We start from the raw sequence: 21,049 nt of genomic DNA, 5'->3' as shown, positions 1-21,049 counted from the left end.
TCTTTTTCATTGATTACACTATACACAGAATTGGATGGTTGGTGTGTTTTCTGTTGGACCCTGTGTCATGTATGTGTGTGTGTGTGTGTGTGTGTGTGTGTGTGTGTGTGTTGCTGGAGAGCAGATTTGCTCTCAGTAAGGAATGTGTCTTGGAGTGAGAGCAGTCAAGTGAGCCATTGTGCCCAGAGACCTACAGCATGAGGGTCAGCCAATACAGACGTCACATCCTCTTATACATGATCTCCTAGAGCAGTGGTTTTCAGCCCTGCTACTGAAATACCCCTGTCCTGCACAAAGCTCCATTGCTCAACACAGGCACATTTCAGCTACCCTTTCATAGTCACATTTATCTTTGGAAATAACCGGTGCATGTTGTAAATTTCTTTATTAGTAATTTCTTGTTTTTAGCTTGTAGAAACAAGCTGAGAAATTCAGTTAAAAATGCCGATTCAGATGTGATCCTACAACTGTGTTTCAAAGTAGTTAAGAAATTATATTATTATGACTTGCATTTAATGAAAAGATTGATTTAACCACTGATATATCCCATCCAAAATCATGTCATGGACTAAGACTATGTGCGTCTTGAAATAGTGAACTACTATAGACACTGATATCATTACAACATAGCTGGAAAACTATTTTACATACTATTTAGTACAGTAGTATGTGATTTGGGACATGAGCTAAAGTAGTATGAGGGAATATCCTTTCGTATATAAGCGCATTCTTTTTCAGTAATCCAGGAAATGCAAACCAAAAAGAAAAACAGACAAACAGGTAAAGGTAAAAGTAAAAGTAGTTTTAAATAAATTATTTCAATTTGAATTAAAAAATCTGGTAGGGGTGAATTATATAGTTGCAACGTTTCCCCAATTTTCTCCCCAATTTGGTCACCTTCCAATGCCCACTCACCAGCCAGCTCTCTCCTATAATACATTATTATCGTATTGTATGATAGAGGAAAGCTGGGAGGCAGGTAGGGCAGCTACCAACTGGGGAGAGGGAAGAATAACACATGCTTCCTCCAAGCCAAGTGAAGCCAGCCAGCCACATTTTTCAGTTGTAAGACGCTGAGGAAAGCACTATCTGCCTTCTTCTGCAGACATGAGCTCACAGAGGCCCAAGATCACTAGTGTCACTGTGATTGCAACAAGAGAAAAGGCAAAAAAAAAAAAATTAAACTGATGGTCACTTGAATTGCTGGCAGTAGAGCGAGACAATCTTTTTTTTTTAAGATTATAGAAGTACTTAGGGTTCAAGTAGTCAAGTATGCAGAATGTAAGTTTGGATAACATGAGGGCATTAGAAAAAAATATATATTTATTGGGTTCCAACATAATTATGCTGGGGGAAAAGATGATTTGCAGAATCATGAAGGCAGAACAATAGGAGAAAGTCAGAAACAGGAAGCCACAAGTACTGAACTGGACAAGTGAAACTTGGAAAGAGGGAAAGCGTAGAGTGATGGGGACACAGCTAGCTGGGTCATAACAGGGTTCACTTCTGCCCAGATATGAGACTCATTAGGTCCACTTAAAAGGAAATCACATGAAATTTATATCCTTTGTGCGTGTTTGTGTGTGTGTTTCAGGAGGTAGAGGACTGGGACAGCCCAAAGCGCAGCATTAGGGACAGCGGTTACATCGATTGCTGGGAGTCGGAGCGCAGTGACTCTCTGTCGCCGCCGAGGCACGCGCGAGACGACTCCTTCGACAGTCTGGACTCCATCGGCTCCCGCTCGCGCCACACGCCCTCTCCGGACGGCCTGTTTGCCCGCGGCTCCAGCGATGGTGAGCCACACACACATGCATGCGCACACTCTCTGTGGCTCTGACAGAACATTACAGCTTTGTATTAGCTGTTTGGCATGTTTCCAATATTGAAAGCTTGGAAGAATGAAGCATAGAAATGAATGAAGCTGGTTAAATGATCTGTGATGGACTGGAGTTTTATGTAGGGTGTATTCCCTCCTCTTACCCAGTGTTCCCAGGATGGATTCACCATGACCAAAATGAAGCAGTTACCAAGGGTCAATTGAGGATACTGTCAGTAGGGGCTTTTAGTAATGTTGCTCTTTAAGGCATCATGGTACTATAGTGGGTCATGTTGCTACCTCACAACTCCAGGGTCACAAGCCTCTGTTCAGTTGCTGTTAGTTCTCTATGTGAGTTTTCTCAGGGTTCTGCAATTTCCTTTCAAAAACATGCCAATAGTTATATTGGCAACTCTAGAGTGCCTCTAGGTGTGCATACATGTACGTATATGTGTGTGATGGATACCAGTCCATCATAAGGCATCACACACACATATATCACATATACATCACATATATACATCACACACACAAGGCATCATGTGCATGCGTGTACAGGTGTGCACGCCTAATGATGGACTGACATCCCATCCAAGGTGTATCCCGGATTTCACAGCCAGTGTTGCCTAGTTAGGTTCCGGATCCATTGCAACCCTGATCAGGATAAAGTGAAGTGTTGATATCTGAAAGTGGTACAATATGTCATAACTGTGACACTACATAATGTAAAACTATTAAATTGACTATAGTTACCATGAGTATTAGAAACACATTTGATAATTTCACATTATTTTGAAAAAGAAAAAAAAAAAGTAAAATGGCATGAGTATAATGCCATGATTTAACTTGATTTAACACACAGTTAAGTGCAAAAGTTTATATCTTCTTTAGGTTCTGCATAAATCAAGGAAAATCCAATGCCACCACCGTTTTTTCATTTCATTTGCCGTGATGTCTCCAGACATGACTTGAAGATGGCAGTGTGTGGCATCTGGCAGAGCAGATATGTCAGGATGGATGGACAAAGATTTGACAAGTGATCAGATACGTTAGAGTAGATATGTCAGGAGATAAGAGGATGGATTGTTCAGAGGATGCAAAAGAGGATGGATACAAAGAGTGGGCATATTTATATCACACTCAAAAAGGGAAAACTTTAGAATTGTTATCTTACTGTGCACTGTTTCACCATGTTGATGATAGAACAACTATGAACATCTATCCATCACACATTCCCTAGAAATTTCTAATAATAACCTCATAATGAATGGTAAAATGTAGTTGTTATGATATAGTGTAGTTGGATATTAAAATATGATTTGGATATGTGACAGCTATTCACAGCGTTCTGTGTATTCATTTTGGCCGTGTGTGCGTTGCCATAGAAATGATTGATTTCTGAGGCTGTAAGGATGAACAGCTCCAGGGGGAGTCTTTTGAGGCGAGTATAATTTTCATCATGAATTAAATGTGCTAATATTTCCATGTAAACATGTAAACCACAGACATTTTTGTCTTAGCTCAGGATAAATTACTCCTAGATGATATGACGATGGTAGCACTTTACAATCTTTCATTATCAACATAATCATAAGGCTAATTCCAAATTATTGTGTAAGACTTGATGTTCTACCAATTATAAAAAGTCTATAAACTGGGGCAAGTCACTCTTTCCTTTTTGCTTTAATCATTTAAGGGCTGTGATGCTAATTTGGATGTTTTCAGCTTTTTACACAGCCCGTAGCACACAAGTTAAAGGTCCACTTGGTAGATATGACAACATCTGGTGTAGCCAGGCATGGACTGGGAATGGTATCTGTTATTGATATCAATGCTGCCGTGGTGTCTGGTGGCTCTGAGTCTGAGCTTAATACCAAATGTTTTCTTTGATCTGAGACTGGTTACTATGGATTACACTTTTTTATTCCTTAAGAATATAAATCAGAGGCAAAAGAGAGACAGAGGAAATACTCAAGAGTGATAAAGTCACTTGTACTCTTCCTTTTCGGCTCACACATGCACGTTTGCCTTACTATCCATGTGAGGATGTTATGATGATGAAATTATTGATGCAGCTAATTAATGCTAGAATTTATTTTTTAAATTGAAGCTGCAGTTTTTGTTAAATAAATAAATAAATAAATAAATAAAAGTTTTCCTAGTGGGGTCAAAACTGACAGATATTCCTGTTTTTGTGGGAAAGTTTAGTCCCCACCAAGATATAAAAACATGCACACACACACACACACACACACACACACACACACAAACCCCATTATTCTCACTCCATTAATGGTTTTAAAGACTGTGTATAAAGCAGATCTGTGTCCATGGGTTGAGTGAAGCTGGTAATTTAATTGCTGAGTATCTGTTAAAGCCAATGAGGCTCGGGTTCTAAATGTTACACACACACACTCCTGCAGTAAAACTCCAGCTTCTATCCACTAATGGACTACCAACTCCTTGTGTTTTCTGTGGATGATGTTCAATGCCCTGAGTTAAGAAACACACTCATGCACCAACTTTCCTCTGAAAAACAGGCCATTCAGTGTCATTTTGAATCAGCTGATCACCACTAGAGGAGCCCGACAGAAGCTTACCACAAAGTTCCTGAAGCTGTGCTTGTACTTGGTTATAGCAAAATACGAAGCACTTCAAAGAGCACTGTGACCCTGAACTCAGCTTTAATGCAGATGCTGTAACTGTCACAGGGCTTCAAAGAAATCTGCTTATTTCAGTCTTGTTATGAATGTTGACATTCAGTGACATCAAAGTATCTGATGCTGACATATCATTCTCAAGACCCGTACTTGTGGGAATGAAAAATTTGCATGCCCTTTGTGCTGTAATTTCAGCGCCTTTGAAGCAGGCCCATATGGGAGTGTCAGTAATTCCGTTTCGAGTAAACACTGCCTCAGTCCATCCACAAAGCCAGAGCTCACGGAAGTGCCGTTTTACATGTGTTGGCTTTGTAAATATTTAATGAAAGTGAACCGGACTCATAAGCAGCTACTAGTATTTTTTATGTGCAGGTTTGAAAGGAAAAAGGGGACATAATTAGCTGGCAGTTGAGTCTTTTATAAGGCCACTCTGCACATTACTGAGCTTAGGAAGCTGTTGATTGCTGTGGAATACACCACAGTGAGTAGTTGGGGTTTTATATAAGAAGCCTGAGAAATGTTAAAGTTTTCCTCAGCAGAGTGTCAAATGACAGAAAGACTGAATGAGCGTCTACCCAAAAAGCTGTTGACCCACTAACCCTCAACTTGTGTGTTTCTGCGTAGAGTCTGCTTTTATCCAAACAGTGTAAGAGTCGGTTAGATGGAGTCCACTGAAAGAATTTTAAAACAGACCAGAAGGCTGTAACCCCTTCCAAGTAGAACTCATTTACGAAGCAAAAAGTCCTTAACTATCCAAAGAACTCTCGATGACCCCTTTTTTCTTAGTGTTTACTCACATATTTATCGTACTTATCTATAAATATACATATTTATCGTGTTACTGTAAATAAAATATAGCATTGGTAGACGTTTAAATACAGTTTTCTGTTAAGGTAAGAATGCAGTTATCCAATACATGCCCTGTCCATAAAATTGAATTTATTGGTACGTTCTCAGAAAGAAGAGTTCCATCCGCATCCTAAAGAGTGCTTCTGTATGTCCCTCTTGGGAAACCCATAGAGTGTTTCCCTATCAGAGAGAGCTAGTAGAAAGCTTAAACTGTTAACTATCCAAAAAAATCCTTGAAGTAAGAAAGTCAAAAAACAAACCTATTGACCCCAGTCTCCTTGACCCCTGACTCAGGATTGGTTTATCTTTATCCTTTAATCTTTTAAGATTTATCTTTATATCTGTTACGCAATCTTCAGTTTGATTGCTTACATCTTCAGGTATTTTCCCCAGTGAAGTACTTGTCAATCACAGTGGTTAAAAGGTAAAGTTAGAGTGATGTGGAATGTAGAAGAACTACAGTGTGTGTGTTTACCCGGAGCTATGGAAACACTCAAAAGGCTTAGGTAGCGCTGAAGCCACATGTGGGGAGCATCTTGCTAAAGAATGCAATAAGATGAAAGATGAAGGTTAAGACCCTCAGAAACTAGGTTCTGATGATCCAGGTGCTTCTTGAGATTGCAGTTTTGGCATTATTGTGATTTTCAAGTAGAAGAGTTAATGTCATTTTCTGCTTCTGTTTATTTTCTTTATTTGGCTCAGTTATGGATGTGCAAGTTGCAGCTGACTGTCTTGGTTGTAAAAACCGCCTTACCAAAACTCAAAAGATTGAAAAAGTGATTTGAGCATATAAACTTTTAACCTTACTTTACTTTTAACCTTTAACCTTATTTTATTATATTTTATATTTTCAAAAGTTTTTAAATGATTTTATGCCAATTGATTGGTTTAGAAAGAAGAATATCACTTTGCTGGTGGGGGTAAGGGGAAGAGGGGAGAAGAACCTAGTTAGAAGTACCTGAGATGGAAAGGTATGGACTCTAGTATAGTTGGCCTTACATCTATACAGTAAAGGCAGACCCAGGAATCACTGGCGAGATTATATCTAACAGATGGCTTAGGATCACCTGGGGATCCCACAGGAGGAGCTGAAATCTGTGGCTTTGGATAGGGCTGGGGATGACCTTCTCAGCCTTTTTGGTTGATTTAGAAAGCAGAATGTCACTTTGCTCACAGGGAAAGAGCCTGAGTATGTGAGTTGAAAAGGTACGTACTAGATAGTAAGCGCATCTGATACCAAACATCCGAATTGCGAGAAGCTAGTTGAGGTGGTTCGGTCAACTTATAAGGATGTCCCCGGTCAGCCCTGAGGAGAGCTCCCACTGGACAGAGACCCTGGTACAGACCTATGAAACATTGGAGCGATTATATCTCACAGTTTGCTTGGGAACGTCTGGGGATCTCCCCAGGAGGAGCTGGAATTTGTGACTTGAGGCAGAGAAGTCTTGACTGACCTTGTTCCCCACCAGGAAAAGCAAAAGGACAATTAATGAAAAATGGGGGATTACTTACCCCTGACTGACCCCTTATAACTTGTGCTTTATTAGCATCATTTTTGGGTTTCAGTGTCATCCTTTAATGTGTGTTTACAATCTGCAGGCCGTGGCAGCGACTCGGAGTGTGACATCCCCTACAGGAAGCTACCAGATATGCGGCGGGATGACATGCTGGCGCGGCGGACATCATGCAGCGAGCCACGTACCGCGGTGCCCTTTAATCAGTACCTGCCCAACAAGAGCAACCAGACATCGTATGTACCCATTCCTTTGCGTAGACAACGCACCGAGCGTGAGGAGAGCTGCAAGAGCTGGAGCAATGCCACCTCACCTATAGGAGGAGAGAGATCTTTCAGGTAATGGCTACATAGAAAATGATGGTGATTGTTTAAAGCCACTTTTATTAACTTTCTAGGATATTTTAGGTGATTGTTGGTGACATACTATTGAATTTTGTCTTGGATATTTCTTAGCTCTTTGAAGAGTCAGTGATGAGATGCTGAATTTATGGCTAGCATAGGTTTATTGCGCCAACTACTCAGATTTTTCAAATCTCAGACTTGGCATCATACGCTATCACCAAGTTTCACCCAGAAACCATTGATTCCTATATAATTTAAGATGCATCCATGGTTCTATTACTAAGTGAAGAACTGCCAGGGAGTTTCTTCAGAACTAGTGGAGTATTCCCATCTGGTAATTTCCTTGCTAAGTACCAACAGCAATCACTTGTGAAGGTGACCTCATGTTGGTAATCTGTGAAAGGTCCCCACTTCTCTACATTCATCCTCCAGGCCAAGCACTCTACTCTCCCTTTGTTGCTGGAGTGCTGCCTGTAGGATTTCTGGCTCCATTCGCCACATTCACCATTCCTTCATTGATCATGTGAACCGTGATCATGATTATGTCAGTTCTTTTGTGGCTTCAAGCTCAATGGATTAATTAACTGAGCTTCATCAGCCTTTAGTGAAGCTTTGATCCCAATCTTAGTGCCTTTGCCGTTGCAGCCAGTACATTTGAACTGGTTAAAGATGCTCTGGTTCCAAAAAATTTGGGCACTGATCACTGTCTGTCAACTTCGTCACTGTCACCTAAGTTGTGCATCAGTGCACACTTTTTTCACAATGTAGATTTACCAATAACAAAATTAGCAAGAAACAGGATTAGAGTGCTATATTTAAATCTTTAGTACACTTCGTCAAATCCTTGGCAAGACAAGAATGAGAAAGAGGATGGGTGTAATATACTGGTGACCTTTTATAGGCAACAAAAGTGGTGTTACAGACAAGTGACAAGTTTGCTATCGGTACACAGCAAGAAGACGAGGATACGGGCCAGGGCAGTTGGTGTAAATGGGCTAGCAGTACTAAGGCCCCTTGTCTTTTCAAGACATTTTATAGCGACATTTGTAAGACTTATCTTTCAAAGGCAGAAAGATGGGTGCTTTCTATATGGCTTCACTAGTAAGTAAGATGATTGAGGTCAGGAGTTATTTGTGAATTGAGGATAATGGTTAGCTCAGAAGTCTGCGATAAGTCAAGACTCAAACAAGACTTTGAATTCCTTGTTTGTTTGTAGGGGAAAATAAGCCACCATTAGCTCTTAATGTTTATTACCTCAGGAATTAGAGCCTGTCTTGTTTATTACATGATCCTGTGTCTCATGTTTCCCAGCAATAGCAGCACATAACTGCCAATGCTTTGTCGTCTGCCAAAAACATTCAGACAAAATATTGACTAAGCAGGCATATCACTTGCCAGTGCATTTAGGGAAAATGTTCTGGAATGATCTGTCTATTCTCGCAAAACGAAACACACTCTTTTGACACCCTTAACCACTGCCAGATTAAACATAGCACTCCTGAACCAGCCAACGTTTCTTCGTGTTCTGATGATGGGGAAAGTATTTCAAGAATATGTTTGGCATCATTGATGGAGGCCAATTTTTTGGCACTATGGTGGGGATTTTAAAAATGAGAAGTGCGGGGGGTTTCCAGTTTTTCATTTGTTCAGTGTAGACTTAATACAGTAGTGGTTTGTGGGGAGCGGTTGATGGAGACCAGATGTGGACGTTAATTGACTAAAGGCTTGGAAGCCGGAAGATTCCAATTCCTCCCTAACTGATCATGAAATTGAGTGTGAGAACACAGATAAAGACAGGCAAGACAATTCAGAACAACTAACGGGTTTGCTTTTATTTATACCCTTTGCAGATGTGTCTACTTTTTCCGGAATGTTCTTGGAGAACATTTTTAGGCACACTTTATTGTTTTAGTTCCTGCGTAAGAAGTTTACTTCTGCCAGTTATTACACAAAAGTTAAAAAGGTAAAATAATAAATAAATAAATAAATAAATAGTATTTGATCACTTATGATCATTTTACTTTGCTTATGTATGATGTGTGCATGATTGGGGGGTTGGGGGAGGGGGCACCAGCAACCATGCCACAGCAACATGTGCTGGCACCAGCAACCATGCCACAGTCAAAGTCATTGAGGTCACACTTTTTTCCCCCATTATGATGTTTGATGTGACCTGTATGATGATGTTGTGATAATGATTTTGTGCATTGCGTTGCTGCCACATGATTGGCCATTTGGAGAATTGCATGAATGTGCAGGTGTGCAGGTGTTCCTAATAAAGTGGGGTGGGGTGTGTATACATATTTGTTGTCTTCTGGTCATGTTTTATGGTAGTATTGTGACTGCTTGACCACCATTCTGTTTGTGTGGTACACTGAAAGTTATTGCCTTGCTATAGAAGTATTCCTTGCTGTAAGCAATGTAGATCCTTGATGTGCAAATTCAGACTCTTGCTCTGAAAATGACTTTTCCCATGGCAGCACAACTGAACTTTTACCTCAGCCAGTTCAGAGTGGGTACCCCAATTTCTCTCCCCAGATCTCCAACAGATGAGGTAGACAGATGATGCAAAGATCGAGGAGGAGAACATACATTCAAGCACTGCATCATACATACACAGTCTGAAGTTGACCTCTTCCGATGAGAGCCCCAGCACAACAGATAATGGAGAAAGCCCACCTAAATGCTGAATAGCCCTACATTCCTATATTCATCTCTAGCACAAAATTCAAAGAGGCCCCAAGATGAAATTCCCATTGGTGGTCCAAGATGTCCCACTTTGCCAGATTTACTATGAATCTCTAAGAAATGTCAAACTGAATTGAATGGAATTGGACAAAGATTAAAATATGCTGTATTACTAGCTGACCTTGCAAGTGTAGCAGTTGCGGTGATGCTCTGGCATCTCAATAATGGCCTGCACAGCCTCAGTGGAACAGGAACTTTGGTAGCCCTGGTGGTTCTGTTGGATCTTGGTAAATTGTGCCTGCAAAATTTACAACTATTCATTGAACACAAAGCTTAATTTTACCTTAGAGCCCTATTCGGAGTGTCTGTCTCTGTTTCTTTGTCCTTGGCCCTGTTTGTTGCTTGTGCCTCCTGCTGAGATGTGAACTGTTTCTCACATGCTGGCTGTTTTATGATTGGATCTACTAAACTGGAGAAGACGTACCGGTTTCTTCTCAACTTTCAGGAAAAAAGCTTTGTTCTAAGACCTTAAGCTGAGGTTCTGGCTTGCTTCTTGGTCTCTGACAAAGAGGAGCATTCAGGGCCAGATGTTTGTAGTTGGAGCTTTTGGCCAAGTGGCTGCTGTTGAGGACTTTTGAGGTCTGATTTACAGTGATGTGGAGGAGCTGGTCTGCTTCTGTCCAAAGTCTTCTTGAATTCCCCATCTCAGACAAAGCCATGCAGGGAGGTTTGAAATGGTGTTCATGAAAAGGGCTGACCTAATGAGCACCAAGCAGGACATAGAGAATGTCAGCTTTGTTTACAAGAGACAAATTGAATTAGGTATTTTCAGAGCGATGTGGGAGAAATGCACTTGTGGGAACATATGGTCAGTCATCATTCCATGATAAGATGACGAGAGGAGATCAACTGCATGTTTCCCATTAACACGCAGTCAAACATGGCTTTAAATCCTCTCTAAAATTGCAAACAGAATACCAGGTCAGGGTGTTATTTGTTTCAACTTCTAGAAGATGACAGATGCCAGAAGGTGCCATAGGACTTCATTTAGTTGAAGGACTGCAGTTCTTTGAACTTAGATGCATATCTCTTTAATTTTAATGTCAGGCTTTTTGTCAGGCATCGGAATTCATAAACTATAAATACAGGCTTTCAAACAGGGTGGCTTGTTATTTTCTACATTTTATTACACACCTACGCATTATATTTTCATGCATGGAGTATTACAAAATTAATAGTGCTTTCTCTGTGCCTTTATAAAAACAGACTCACTCTCGCCCAAACACAAATACACACAAAGACACATACACACACTCCACCCAGAGGAAGACGGGAAATGAGCAAGCTTCCTGCGTTTCACTCTCAGCATAGCAGTGCTGGGCCGAGTTGGACTTGCCCATGCATGGACAATGTAAGAAAGTTATAACGTGACCCTGTGCTCCATACACAACACAATCAAAAAAATCTTGAATGATACAATAGTGTAAGTGAACACTGGAATCTAATGTTGCATAAGTAAAAAGTCTCATAATCAGACCAAGGCATCACTGCAGACATTGTTTTATGTTCAGAAAAATAGAAAAAAAAACAAACAAACAAGAAAAAGCCCAACAGAATCTGTGTCAATTAGGAGTGTAAAGCACCGGCACTATCTGTATTTGTTTAGTGCTCCAAATGTTCCTGTCTGTATTCAGATTTAAACCCAAATTGGGCGTGACCTAAACTTAAAGAGGTTTGTTTTTGCTATGCAGGACTGTTTTTTAAAATTCCATTCGTGCAGTTTTTATTTTTGTTTTATTTACATGCCTGTCATATTTTCTAAAATATATTTTTCTTTTTCTGTTTAACTAATTTAGATGTTTTTTTCCCTCAAAATAAAAAAAATAAACCTAATAGCCTAACTGAATCCACCATAACGGTGACCAGGCAGGTACTAAGGATTAATGAATGAACGCTGTAAATGCTTAGCTCTAAGTATTAGCTCTGAACCTAGATTCATGTCTAGGTTAACGAATGTGTTTCTTTCTTCTGGAAGCTTCATATCTGAAAGCTTCATATCATACCCGCATGAAAGTACAAACCTTCCGCTCACATGACTTTCTAAAAATAATAATAATAATAATAGTGTGCCTCTGATTTGGATCTTTATTTGTATCTGATTACAAGCACATTATTCATATTCTGTTACAGCCTTAGCATGCTGTAGTGTCAGTGTCTCATCATATTTATATCAAGTTCCATGCTGTTGTTTCATTTTACCGTGATGACACTCCACCTGAACCGTGTGTGTGTGTGTGTGTGTGTGTGTGTGGTATTGGTGTGTATGTGTTCATGCTGGCGTGGGGCTTTTGGTCTATCTCACTTATGGTAGGCATATGCCATCAGGGTTTTGGGGATGGTTTATGGACCTGCGTTCCAGTTGACAGCTACAGAGGATCGTTTGTGTGCTGGAGCCAGAAAAGAAGCAGCTCCTTTTAGGGAGACATGAAAGGTTTCATTCTCTCTCAGGCATCCATGTCCCTGCTGTCATCCAGATGCAGCTTTATTATTAAGCTTTCTCGTGCTTATGTTTATCTCTTGACGTGATGAAGGGGCCTAAAGGGGGCTATTCTGTTTTTGTCCTCTTTTCTTGGATTTGTAAATCATAATAACATATTACAATAACATATTCCAATTCCAAAAAAAAAAAAAAAAGATGTGTGCAGCAGTTATAGCTGTGATGAGAAGAGGTTTGGATGAATGTATAGTCAAATTGCCTTTTAGCTACTTTCAATCTATTTACATTTATATTTACATTTACTTTTACAGCATGTGGCAGACCCATACCCAATGTGACTTCCTTTGTAGTCTCTATCAAAAATATATCCTCATGCTAATGCAGAAGGGTCAGGGTCTAAGAATACTATCAAGCTAAAATCCTGTTATGTGTGATATTAGTTTTATTAAAATCAACACAATTTTCTTTATTAATGAACATTTTGAGCAGTTAGGTGCCCCCAAACAGATATTGCAGGTGTACACAGCTTCACCACTCTTCATGTTTTCACATGTGTTTCCTTTACTCTGGTTTTTTCCCACTTCCTAGAAACATGCATTCGAGTAGATTGATTAATCTAAATTGCCCCTACATGTGAATGGGTGTGTGATTGTGTGTATGTTTGCTCTTCTGTGATGAACTGGCATCCCATCCAGGGTGTAATCCTGCCTTGTGTGTCGTTTTTCCAGGATAGGCTCCGAATCTGCCATGACCCTGACGTGGGTGAAGTGGTTACTGTGGTGAATTGTTTGATTATCACTGTATATCATAGTGTATCCAATCATAGTAAGGGTACACAAAGACTTATGCAGGGGAGGACAAATCATGCATTCAGGCTCCAATGTCCTAGCCCATTCTCATGTCTAATTAACAAGGCTAACTAATGTAACTTAACAAAAGTACGACAACCGAATTATGTGCATTAATACAGACTGGAAAATAAGTGAGCACCTGAGTCCCTGAGAGGAGATGACTTTATGTAGTCAGAGTCTTTATCTCCTGATAATAATGATATGATGAAGTATATCATGTCAAAGAAGGAAAAGGTCTTTGGCTGATGTTTCACCTATGAGATGTGGTCTTGTCTCACCACACATAAAGATGTTATTGGAGTTTGGCTTGTGTCTATTTTTTTCACTTGATAAAGTGTTCAGAGTTGACTGTGCGTGCTTGCAGCAGAGCTATATAACTTGATTTGTGTTGCACAGCATTGTATTTTGCTCAGTTTTGTCATTCTTTTCACATCCTGATTCTGAAAAAGTTGTCTACTCCTGATCATGCTGAAGTTTTGACATTTGTGTCTGCATTTAGTTAATTCTTTTCTGCATACAGTGTACATTAACTCTTGTGTAACATGTGACTCTGAGAATAATTGGCAAAGATTTTAAATTTATTGTGAGCGTTTAAAGAGCCTGTGTGCTTTAAATGTACTCAGTGTCTTGCAAAGCATCTTCTTTTAAACACAGGTTTGGACTTGGCATCTACTGCTATCCACATGAGACTCAGAACACACAGGCCAGATTAAATGAGTGTTTACCAGTGCATATTTTATGCTAACTCCATAATGTGCACAACCAACTTTGTTCATTCTGCTTTGATAAGTACCACTTGGCTTGCAGACTCATCATGCTCACTGTTGTCCATGGTGATAATCCCGTCATTCTCTTGGCAGTAGTCCCGCCCACTCTTACTCTGAAGTACTCCACCGCACATCCATGACTACCAACTCTATGACAACAAGCATCATAGTGACCGGCCCTCTTAGTCTTCTCCCGCAAGCCGGGCCAGGTCCGCTTTCCCTACTAGTCACAGACAAAGAGGGAGATGCAGGGGGGATGACATGCGAGCATGGTGTATCCAAACTGCACCTAAACATGGCTGCCCAAGACTTACTCGCTTTCTCTTAGTGCCTGCATCAACCAGTCCGATGGGGGGTCATGCAGGGAAGATGGAGATGTTGCTGAGTAGACCTTTTAAACCTCCCTATCTTTTAAACTGCATTTATTTGTTTGTTTTATCTATTTAACATTTTGCCTTTATTTTGTCATTTATTTTTTGCCTCTATTATCTGCTGTTTTCAAGGCTGAAACAAGTTTGTTTGTTACTGAATGTATTGTATAAATTTTCAAGGCATCGTCATGTGGAAGTTTTTCATTTTCCCTTGTTTTATATATGCTGAATTAGCCGCAACTTGTCCAAGTTATACGTTAATCTTATCTGTACCTGTTTTCAGTATCTGGTTCTCATTTTTTTCAGCATTCTAACTGCCTTGCTCTGCCTATTTTAATTTTTTTGACCATCGTGAGTTCGTGTGAGCTCAGGAATGAGTGCTATTAAAATGGATCCTAAGAAAGACAAGTCAAGGAAAACAACTGATCTGCGTAGCAGTTTGCGTGAAAACCACATAATTTGTCGTATGGGCTTTGTTAAAGCTTGTAAACATGTCTGTACATGCTGTATATTTGCTTGAGACCAAGGTCACGTACAGAATACCCGTGCTATAAATCGTTTCCTCTCTCTGTTGTTTCAAGTGAGAGCTGTCACGTTAAGGTATTTGGATTGGGACCCAAGAAAGGTCAAGAGACAATTGAGACATTATTTATTTACTCAGAGCTACCTTTTAATGGAAGTCTAAGGGCAGTTGTTGCATTTAGTCAATAAACTTTTTATGAATTCTTTGGTTAAAGGTATTTGAAAATCTATATAATTTTTCTGGGGAATACCTTTTCTGAAGAATGTTATGTTTTAACAAAGTATGTCGATGTATGTCGTTCAGAGTAAATGTGAAATTGCCTCAGTTTCTAGCTGATCAGAAATAAATTCCCCGAAAGTACCTGTATTTACTTTTTATTGCTCCAGTGTTGGAAAGTACAAGACATAAACAAACATAAACTGTTTTCATAATATAAATCCTGATATTATAAATGATAAATGATATCTTAGCAAGTGAAAGTATGTTGAAAATTTGTCGCAAATTGATATAATATTTCTTATGATGAGATTATTATAAATGAAATAAAAGATTATTCAGAATGTTCTTATTCTATGTGCAGATAATGCTGCTTCTTTCTATAAATAAATGCTTAAAATTAGAGAAATTATCTGCCAATATAACAAGAATATATCAGTTAGAAATTAGAAATTAAGAAAAATGTCTAGAAATAGGTTTAATAATCATATATTTGGGTTATTGTAATCTTATAATAGGAAATGCTAGATAAATCTGACTATATTTAAGATATTTTCACTTGCTAAGATGTCATTTTTTGCTGTATCTTGCATATAATAAATGTTTATTCATAGAATTCAACAACTATTCTTTGACTTCTGTTATAAGTGAGATTGGAGTAAATGTTTGGGGTTTTTTAATTTATCATTTTATGTTAAATACTGAGAAATGTGAACATTCTTGTTCATGGTAATCATACATCCAGTGGAGTATTCCTGTAATAGTTTTAAACAGCTCATTAGAGATTAGATCCAGTGTTCAGCGTCATATTAATTTCATCCAATATCATCTGAACAGTTGAAGTAGATTTAATTTTCATGTGGTTGTTTTTTTCATGTTCCACTCTATGAAAATCATTTAATGATTCAGGGATTTAATAATGATTTTAAACACATTTAATCAGTAGACACTGGTTTCCAATTAAACTGCATTTTCCAAGATTAGAACAGAATGACCTTTTGTACAAAAATGGAATGTTTAATAAATACCAGAACGGTCTACTATTCAGCATCTTAAGCAGATTTACTATGTAGCTGCAACATTGATTCGGCTGAAATATCACAATTTCCCAGCCTTAGTCAGATTTATTCCCTTTGGCCAAACCTCTAAGCTATATTTATATTTATTACATGTATGCTGTATCTGGTTTGACTTTCTTTTGTGGATGACATATGTTGTGTGTTTCTTGTGGCAATTTTAAGACAGCAGGCTACATCACATGGTGTCAATTTAAAGAGGTTTGTAGCTTTGGGGAAAGCAGGCCACAACTCAGTGTTTTGTGCTGTGAATGCTTACTTTTAAGTCCTAGTTGTAAAATTTAAAGAGGATAGTTTAGTGAAAATTTGACTTATGGGAGCATAATGTATGTTATGTTGTGCTTCAGCCTGGCAATGGAGTTTGCTTGGGTTGCCCTCTTGTGTCTATAAATGTGAATTACAATCATGATATAACCAAGATACTCTAATACACACACTACATGCAAAGGTTGTTTATATTTTGATTTGACATATCAGCAAGGACTTGCTATGGACATGAATCATTTCCTGTTGAACACCCTAGTGTCCTCATTTGACCTGATCTAGTTGATCTTATGATGAAACGTGTTGTATTTGTTTTGTTTTTTTCTCCCTCATGTCTTACCTGCTATAGATTTGGCCGCAGCGATAGTGTATTTGATGACCCCGAGTAAGTCATTCTAATACCAAGTCATTTATCACACACTTGTGAGTCATGTAGCTTTGTGTATTCACTCATATGAAGCCTTGTGCTTGCATGCGCTTGAGTCAGCTCACTAAAAGCAGCATAAACGCAACTTGCTAACAATACAGGCGTTGTGAACACACTGTACTGGGTTCTGATTGCTTCAGTGAGGCTTCACACTTCTTCATACAGGTATAGTAAATGTGTTTACTATTAAAGTATTTAATTCTGTGGCCAGGCTGCTAATGATGATGATACTTTTGAGCAAAATGACTAAAGATTTAATCTTACATAAAATTAAAGGTTAAAGATGCAGTTAGTATTTCTGTTTAAGCGATAATTTCAACATTGTTTACAGAAGCCTGAAACTAGCCAGATCTGTCACATGGCAATACTGTGACTCAAAGCTTTTCTAAAATATCTTTGAAATCACATTATTATTATTATTATTATTATTATAGGATCAGAAACAGTTCACCTTTTCAAACTGCACCTTTAAGTAATAAAATCACTTAAAGCATTTATTAGAATTTATTAATACTATTTAATCCTGTTAGATATGAAAATCACATCATTTGTTTCCTTCTGCATGGCTTTCACTCAGAAGATTAATCAGCACTGGGGTTTGTGCTCAAGATCACTTTCACTGTTTGAGTTCTCTGAAAACAGTCATCTCCTGCAATGTGGGGTCAGAGTCAGAGTACTCAACACCGTTTTCAGCCACAAGACCAGCCATTATACCACACTGTTTTCATGGTCTCATAGAATAACATCTGATATATTTTTCTTTGAAGGCCAGTCAAGACACTGTGTCAAGTTCATAAACACAAAAATCTCCACTCTTTCTCTTTATAATTCCTGTGGGTTGGAAAAGGCTTGCTCTTTTTTCTCACTAATGTTCTTCCTGCATCTGACTCCAGCTTGAATGACTTAACAACAATTTATATTACTTTGATGATGCGCAGTTTATTGATGCTCCATTTGAATGTATCTTTGTGGCATTTGCATTCCTTTGGGTTGTTTTCCTGCATTATGTATAAGACTGCATGACCTAAATGGGAAGCACATTGATCTTGCACATGCTTATTTACAACCTAATTGCTCAAAATGGAATGAATCTCTGTAAGCACACTCAGTAAAATGAATTGTGTTGTAACGCTTTCTGTCTTCATTATAGGAGTGTGAGTATGATTGATGTGAGGACTGAGGATGATGGCCTGCTGCCACCTCACAGTCAGGTCCGACACGAGTTGATGCATGACCAGTATAACAGGATGAAGGAGGAGGATAGCCAGTGGCAGGACGTGAGTGTTTGAGAGTAAAACTGAGAGTGACCATGGTTTTGTAGTTTGTGAACATCTAGAAGAAAACCAATTGACCTGTCGGATGTTCTAGAGAAGCCATAGATGTGTAACATGATTAGAAAAGTTGTCAAACTTTAATCTCCAGTAGTACTACATTACATCTTATATCTGACTAAATTCTTATTCACTGAAATGAAGATGACACCCATTTAAAAGCTTGTTGTTAAGTATTTAAAATGAGTCCTATATATTAGATCTAAGTTTTTGCAGGTTTAGGACCTATCTGGACTATGAGTAGATGTATTATTAAGAAAGAGTCATATTATGTCTCTTCAGAAGAAAGAAAGAAAGAAAGAAAGAAAGATATCATGACAGTGTTATTAGCCCTAACTGGACACCAGTATTTTTACATGGGAAGCTGAGGTAATATTATTCTTCAAAGGTGCTACTCTGTAATTTTAAATTAGCAATATTGCTTTCCAAATTGATTTCCTCTAAGCTCTAGATTAAGAATAAAAGAATAAAGTCAATCAAAATAAAAATAAAATTAAATGTGCTATTATAATGCCAGCAACAGTTATAAATATAACAGTTATATTGTAATTGTAGTTTTCTGTATATAAGTTCATGATCCAATAAAGTCATCATCATATTACCTTTTGTGGTGCAAACATCCAGATTTGAAAAGAAACTTGCCGAGTTCTGCAGGTTTTGTGCATTATCTTATAGGAGACATATCGCTAACTAATACCATCGAGTTAGGGCTTGCACAAAGAAAAAGAAATACTTAAATACATAAATACCACTACAAAGAGTAATAAATTCTATATGCAGTATAGCAAAATGTGTGAACGCATTTGTGATCTGTGTCTGTGTGTATTTAGGACCTGGCGCGGTGGAAGAGTCGCAGGAGAAGTGTGTCTCAAGACCTGATAAAGAAAGAGGAAGAGAGAAGGACGATGGAGAGACTGCTGAGCCGAGAGGAAGGCTCACAGAGGCGGAAGAGTTTCAAGACCTACAGGGAGATAGTGGAAGACAAGTATATCCATTCTTTTGCATGTTGTTTATTCATTCGTTGTCAGTCTTTATAGTTGTTATATTGCCCCAAATGAGGGTTGGAGGACTTATTTTGTTTCATTGGTGTGTAGTACATATATCATAAATATTAAAACTCTGGATTCTCCAAGTTGTTGAAGGAGTTACTCACATTCTGTTGTTGTGGATGGTCACACATAGATACCTTAAAGATTTACACTTCCCAAAAACAGTAATGCCTAAGTCTCACTCTCCCTTCAGTGGATAATCTCACCTGGATACTATAGATTTGTACCTAAGAACTGCTGCAGTAGTCATCAAGACTCTCCTGTGCGCATCCCAGGACTCTTTTTCACAGTATACTCATACTGAACATCTTTTCAACACACTTAATACTGTTTAATCTTCTACACCTGTATACTGTAATGATTTATAATCCCACAATCAGGTGTCACCCAGAAGAGGAAGGGTTACAGCTTGAGGTCTGTTCTTCTCAAGGTTTCTTCCTCATGTTGTTTCAAGGAGTTTGTCCTTGTTACTATCACCTCTGGATTTCTCCTTAGGGATCTAATTGCATGTATTGGTTTGGGGATTATAAACAGAGTAATAGTTTAAAAGTCTAAAATCACAAGATCACAAAAAAAATCACAAAAAAACAGACATAGTTAAGAAACACAGGAATTAGTTTAAAACAGGTAAACATGCAAAAATCACTAGAATTTTGGCAGTTAGCACTAGAAAACATTAAAGCAACACTAGAAAACTGACTGTAGAAAGGATTGTAGTATTATTGAAGTCACGGCAGATGAAGCAGGTGTGACCACAAAACCGTGAACAATTACACAGACAAAGAATTTCAAAACACCCTGTACTGATAAAGAAGTGAAAAACATGTTTACTTTAAACTCAGTTATAAAGGAACTAAATAATGGAAGTCCAAGTACAGAGTCACCTTTTCAAAAACACAACAATCTTACATTAAAGGTCTGAGGATGAGACAGATATGAGGTTTTCTTATATCCAACTTTCCAACACTGGCGCAATATGATACTTTTTTTGGTTCCTTATGATCTAATTCTAGTCCTCTATTTGTCTACCTTTCTCTCTTTCTTCGTCTGTAAGGGAGCGTCGTGAGCGGGAACTCCATGAGGCTTACCTGAAAGCTCGAACCCCAGAGGAGGCAGCTGCCATATTACAACGCTACGCCCAGCGCTTCACTATCAGCGAAGCTGTGCTGGAGTGCCTCAAACTACCCCGTGTTCTCGAACGCAGTGTCTCTGCTGACCCCACGCGTTCCTTGTCTTCCTCCAGCGACGCTGTTTTCTCTTCTTCCTCATCTTCCAGTCCACTGCAGTACCTGCGTCAGCAATCCCTGCCTGCACAAAAGTTCACCGCCACTGTGGAGGCCCGGGTGACGCGATACGGGGCAGAGCACAGGGCTATGGGGAGAGAAGGAGGAGGTTCAGGTGCAGTTTGTTCAAGCAGGAGCATCCCATTACTCAGTGCCAAACCCTGCAGCCATGACAGAGCAGCCAAGGTACGGTTTGAAAAGTTTGCAAACAATTGCTGTGTAACTGGAGAAAAAGAGGCAAATGACATGTTTGAGAGAGTAAAAAATGAAAAAATAAATAATAATAATAATAATAATAATAATAATCACTTAATTTAATACAAAAGAATTGTACATGCGTATTATTATTATTATTATTATTATTATATGAAGCAGAACACAGTGTTTAAAGAGTGAAGTGGACTGGTTAGGTTAAGATGTTTTTAAACAGGGTGAAAGGAAGCCTCGAGTGCTGCTGAAAAGAAGCATGCTAGCGTCGCCCTTTGGTGGATGGTATGTGTAGTGTATAGCGTGGGAGCCGGGT

The 21,049-nt window shown here is 38.8% G+C and overlaps 1 protein-coding gene across 7 annotated transcripts in view; it reads left to right on the top strand.

Moving 5' to 3' along the window:
- limch1b (LIM and calponin homology domains 1b) overlaps positions 1–21,049 on the top strand; it is a 112,449-nt gene that overhangs the window by 75,653 nt on the left and 15,747 nt on the right. For 6 of the 7 annotated variants that reach the window (XM_053235686.1, XM_053235684.1, XM_026940683.3 and 3 more), the window contains 6 exons: positions 1,595–1,793; positions 6,925–7,177; positions 16,786–16,821; positions 18,014–18,140; positions 19,025–19,179; positions 20,298–20,712. In XM_053235686.1, the coding sequence (XP_053091661.1) occupies positions 1,595–1,793; positions 6,925–7,177; positions 16,786–16,821; positions 18,014–18,140; positions 19,025–19,179; positions 20,298–20,712 (1,185 nt within the window). The remainder of the gene's footprint in view (positions 1–1,594; positions 1,794–6,924; positions 7,178–16,785; positions 16,822–18,013; positions 18,141–19,024; positions 19,180–20,297; positions 20,713–21,049) is intronic. The other variant, XM_053235685.1, reaches the window with a different exon arrangement.

This window comes from Pangasianodon hypophthalmus, chromosome 7, assembly GCF_027358585.1.
Source record: "Pangasianodon hypophthalmus isolate fPanHyp1 chromosome 7, fPanHyp1.pri, whole genome shotgun sequence".
Taxonomy (NCBI): Eukaryota; Metazoa; Chordata; class Actinopteri; order Siluriformes; family Pangasiidae; genus Pangasianodon; species Pangasianodon hypophthalmus.
The sequence above is the reverse complement of the archived record's forward strand: the minus strand, read 5'-3'. Positions and strand labels throughout refer to the sequence as shown.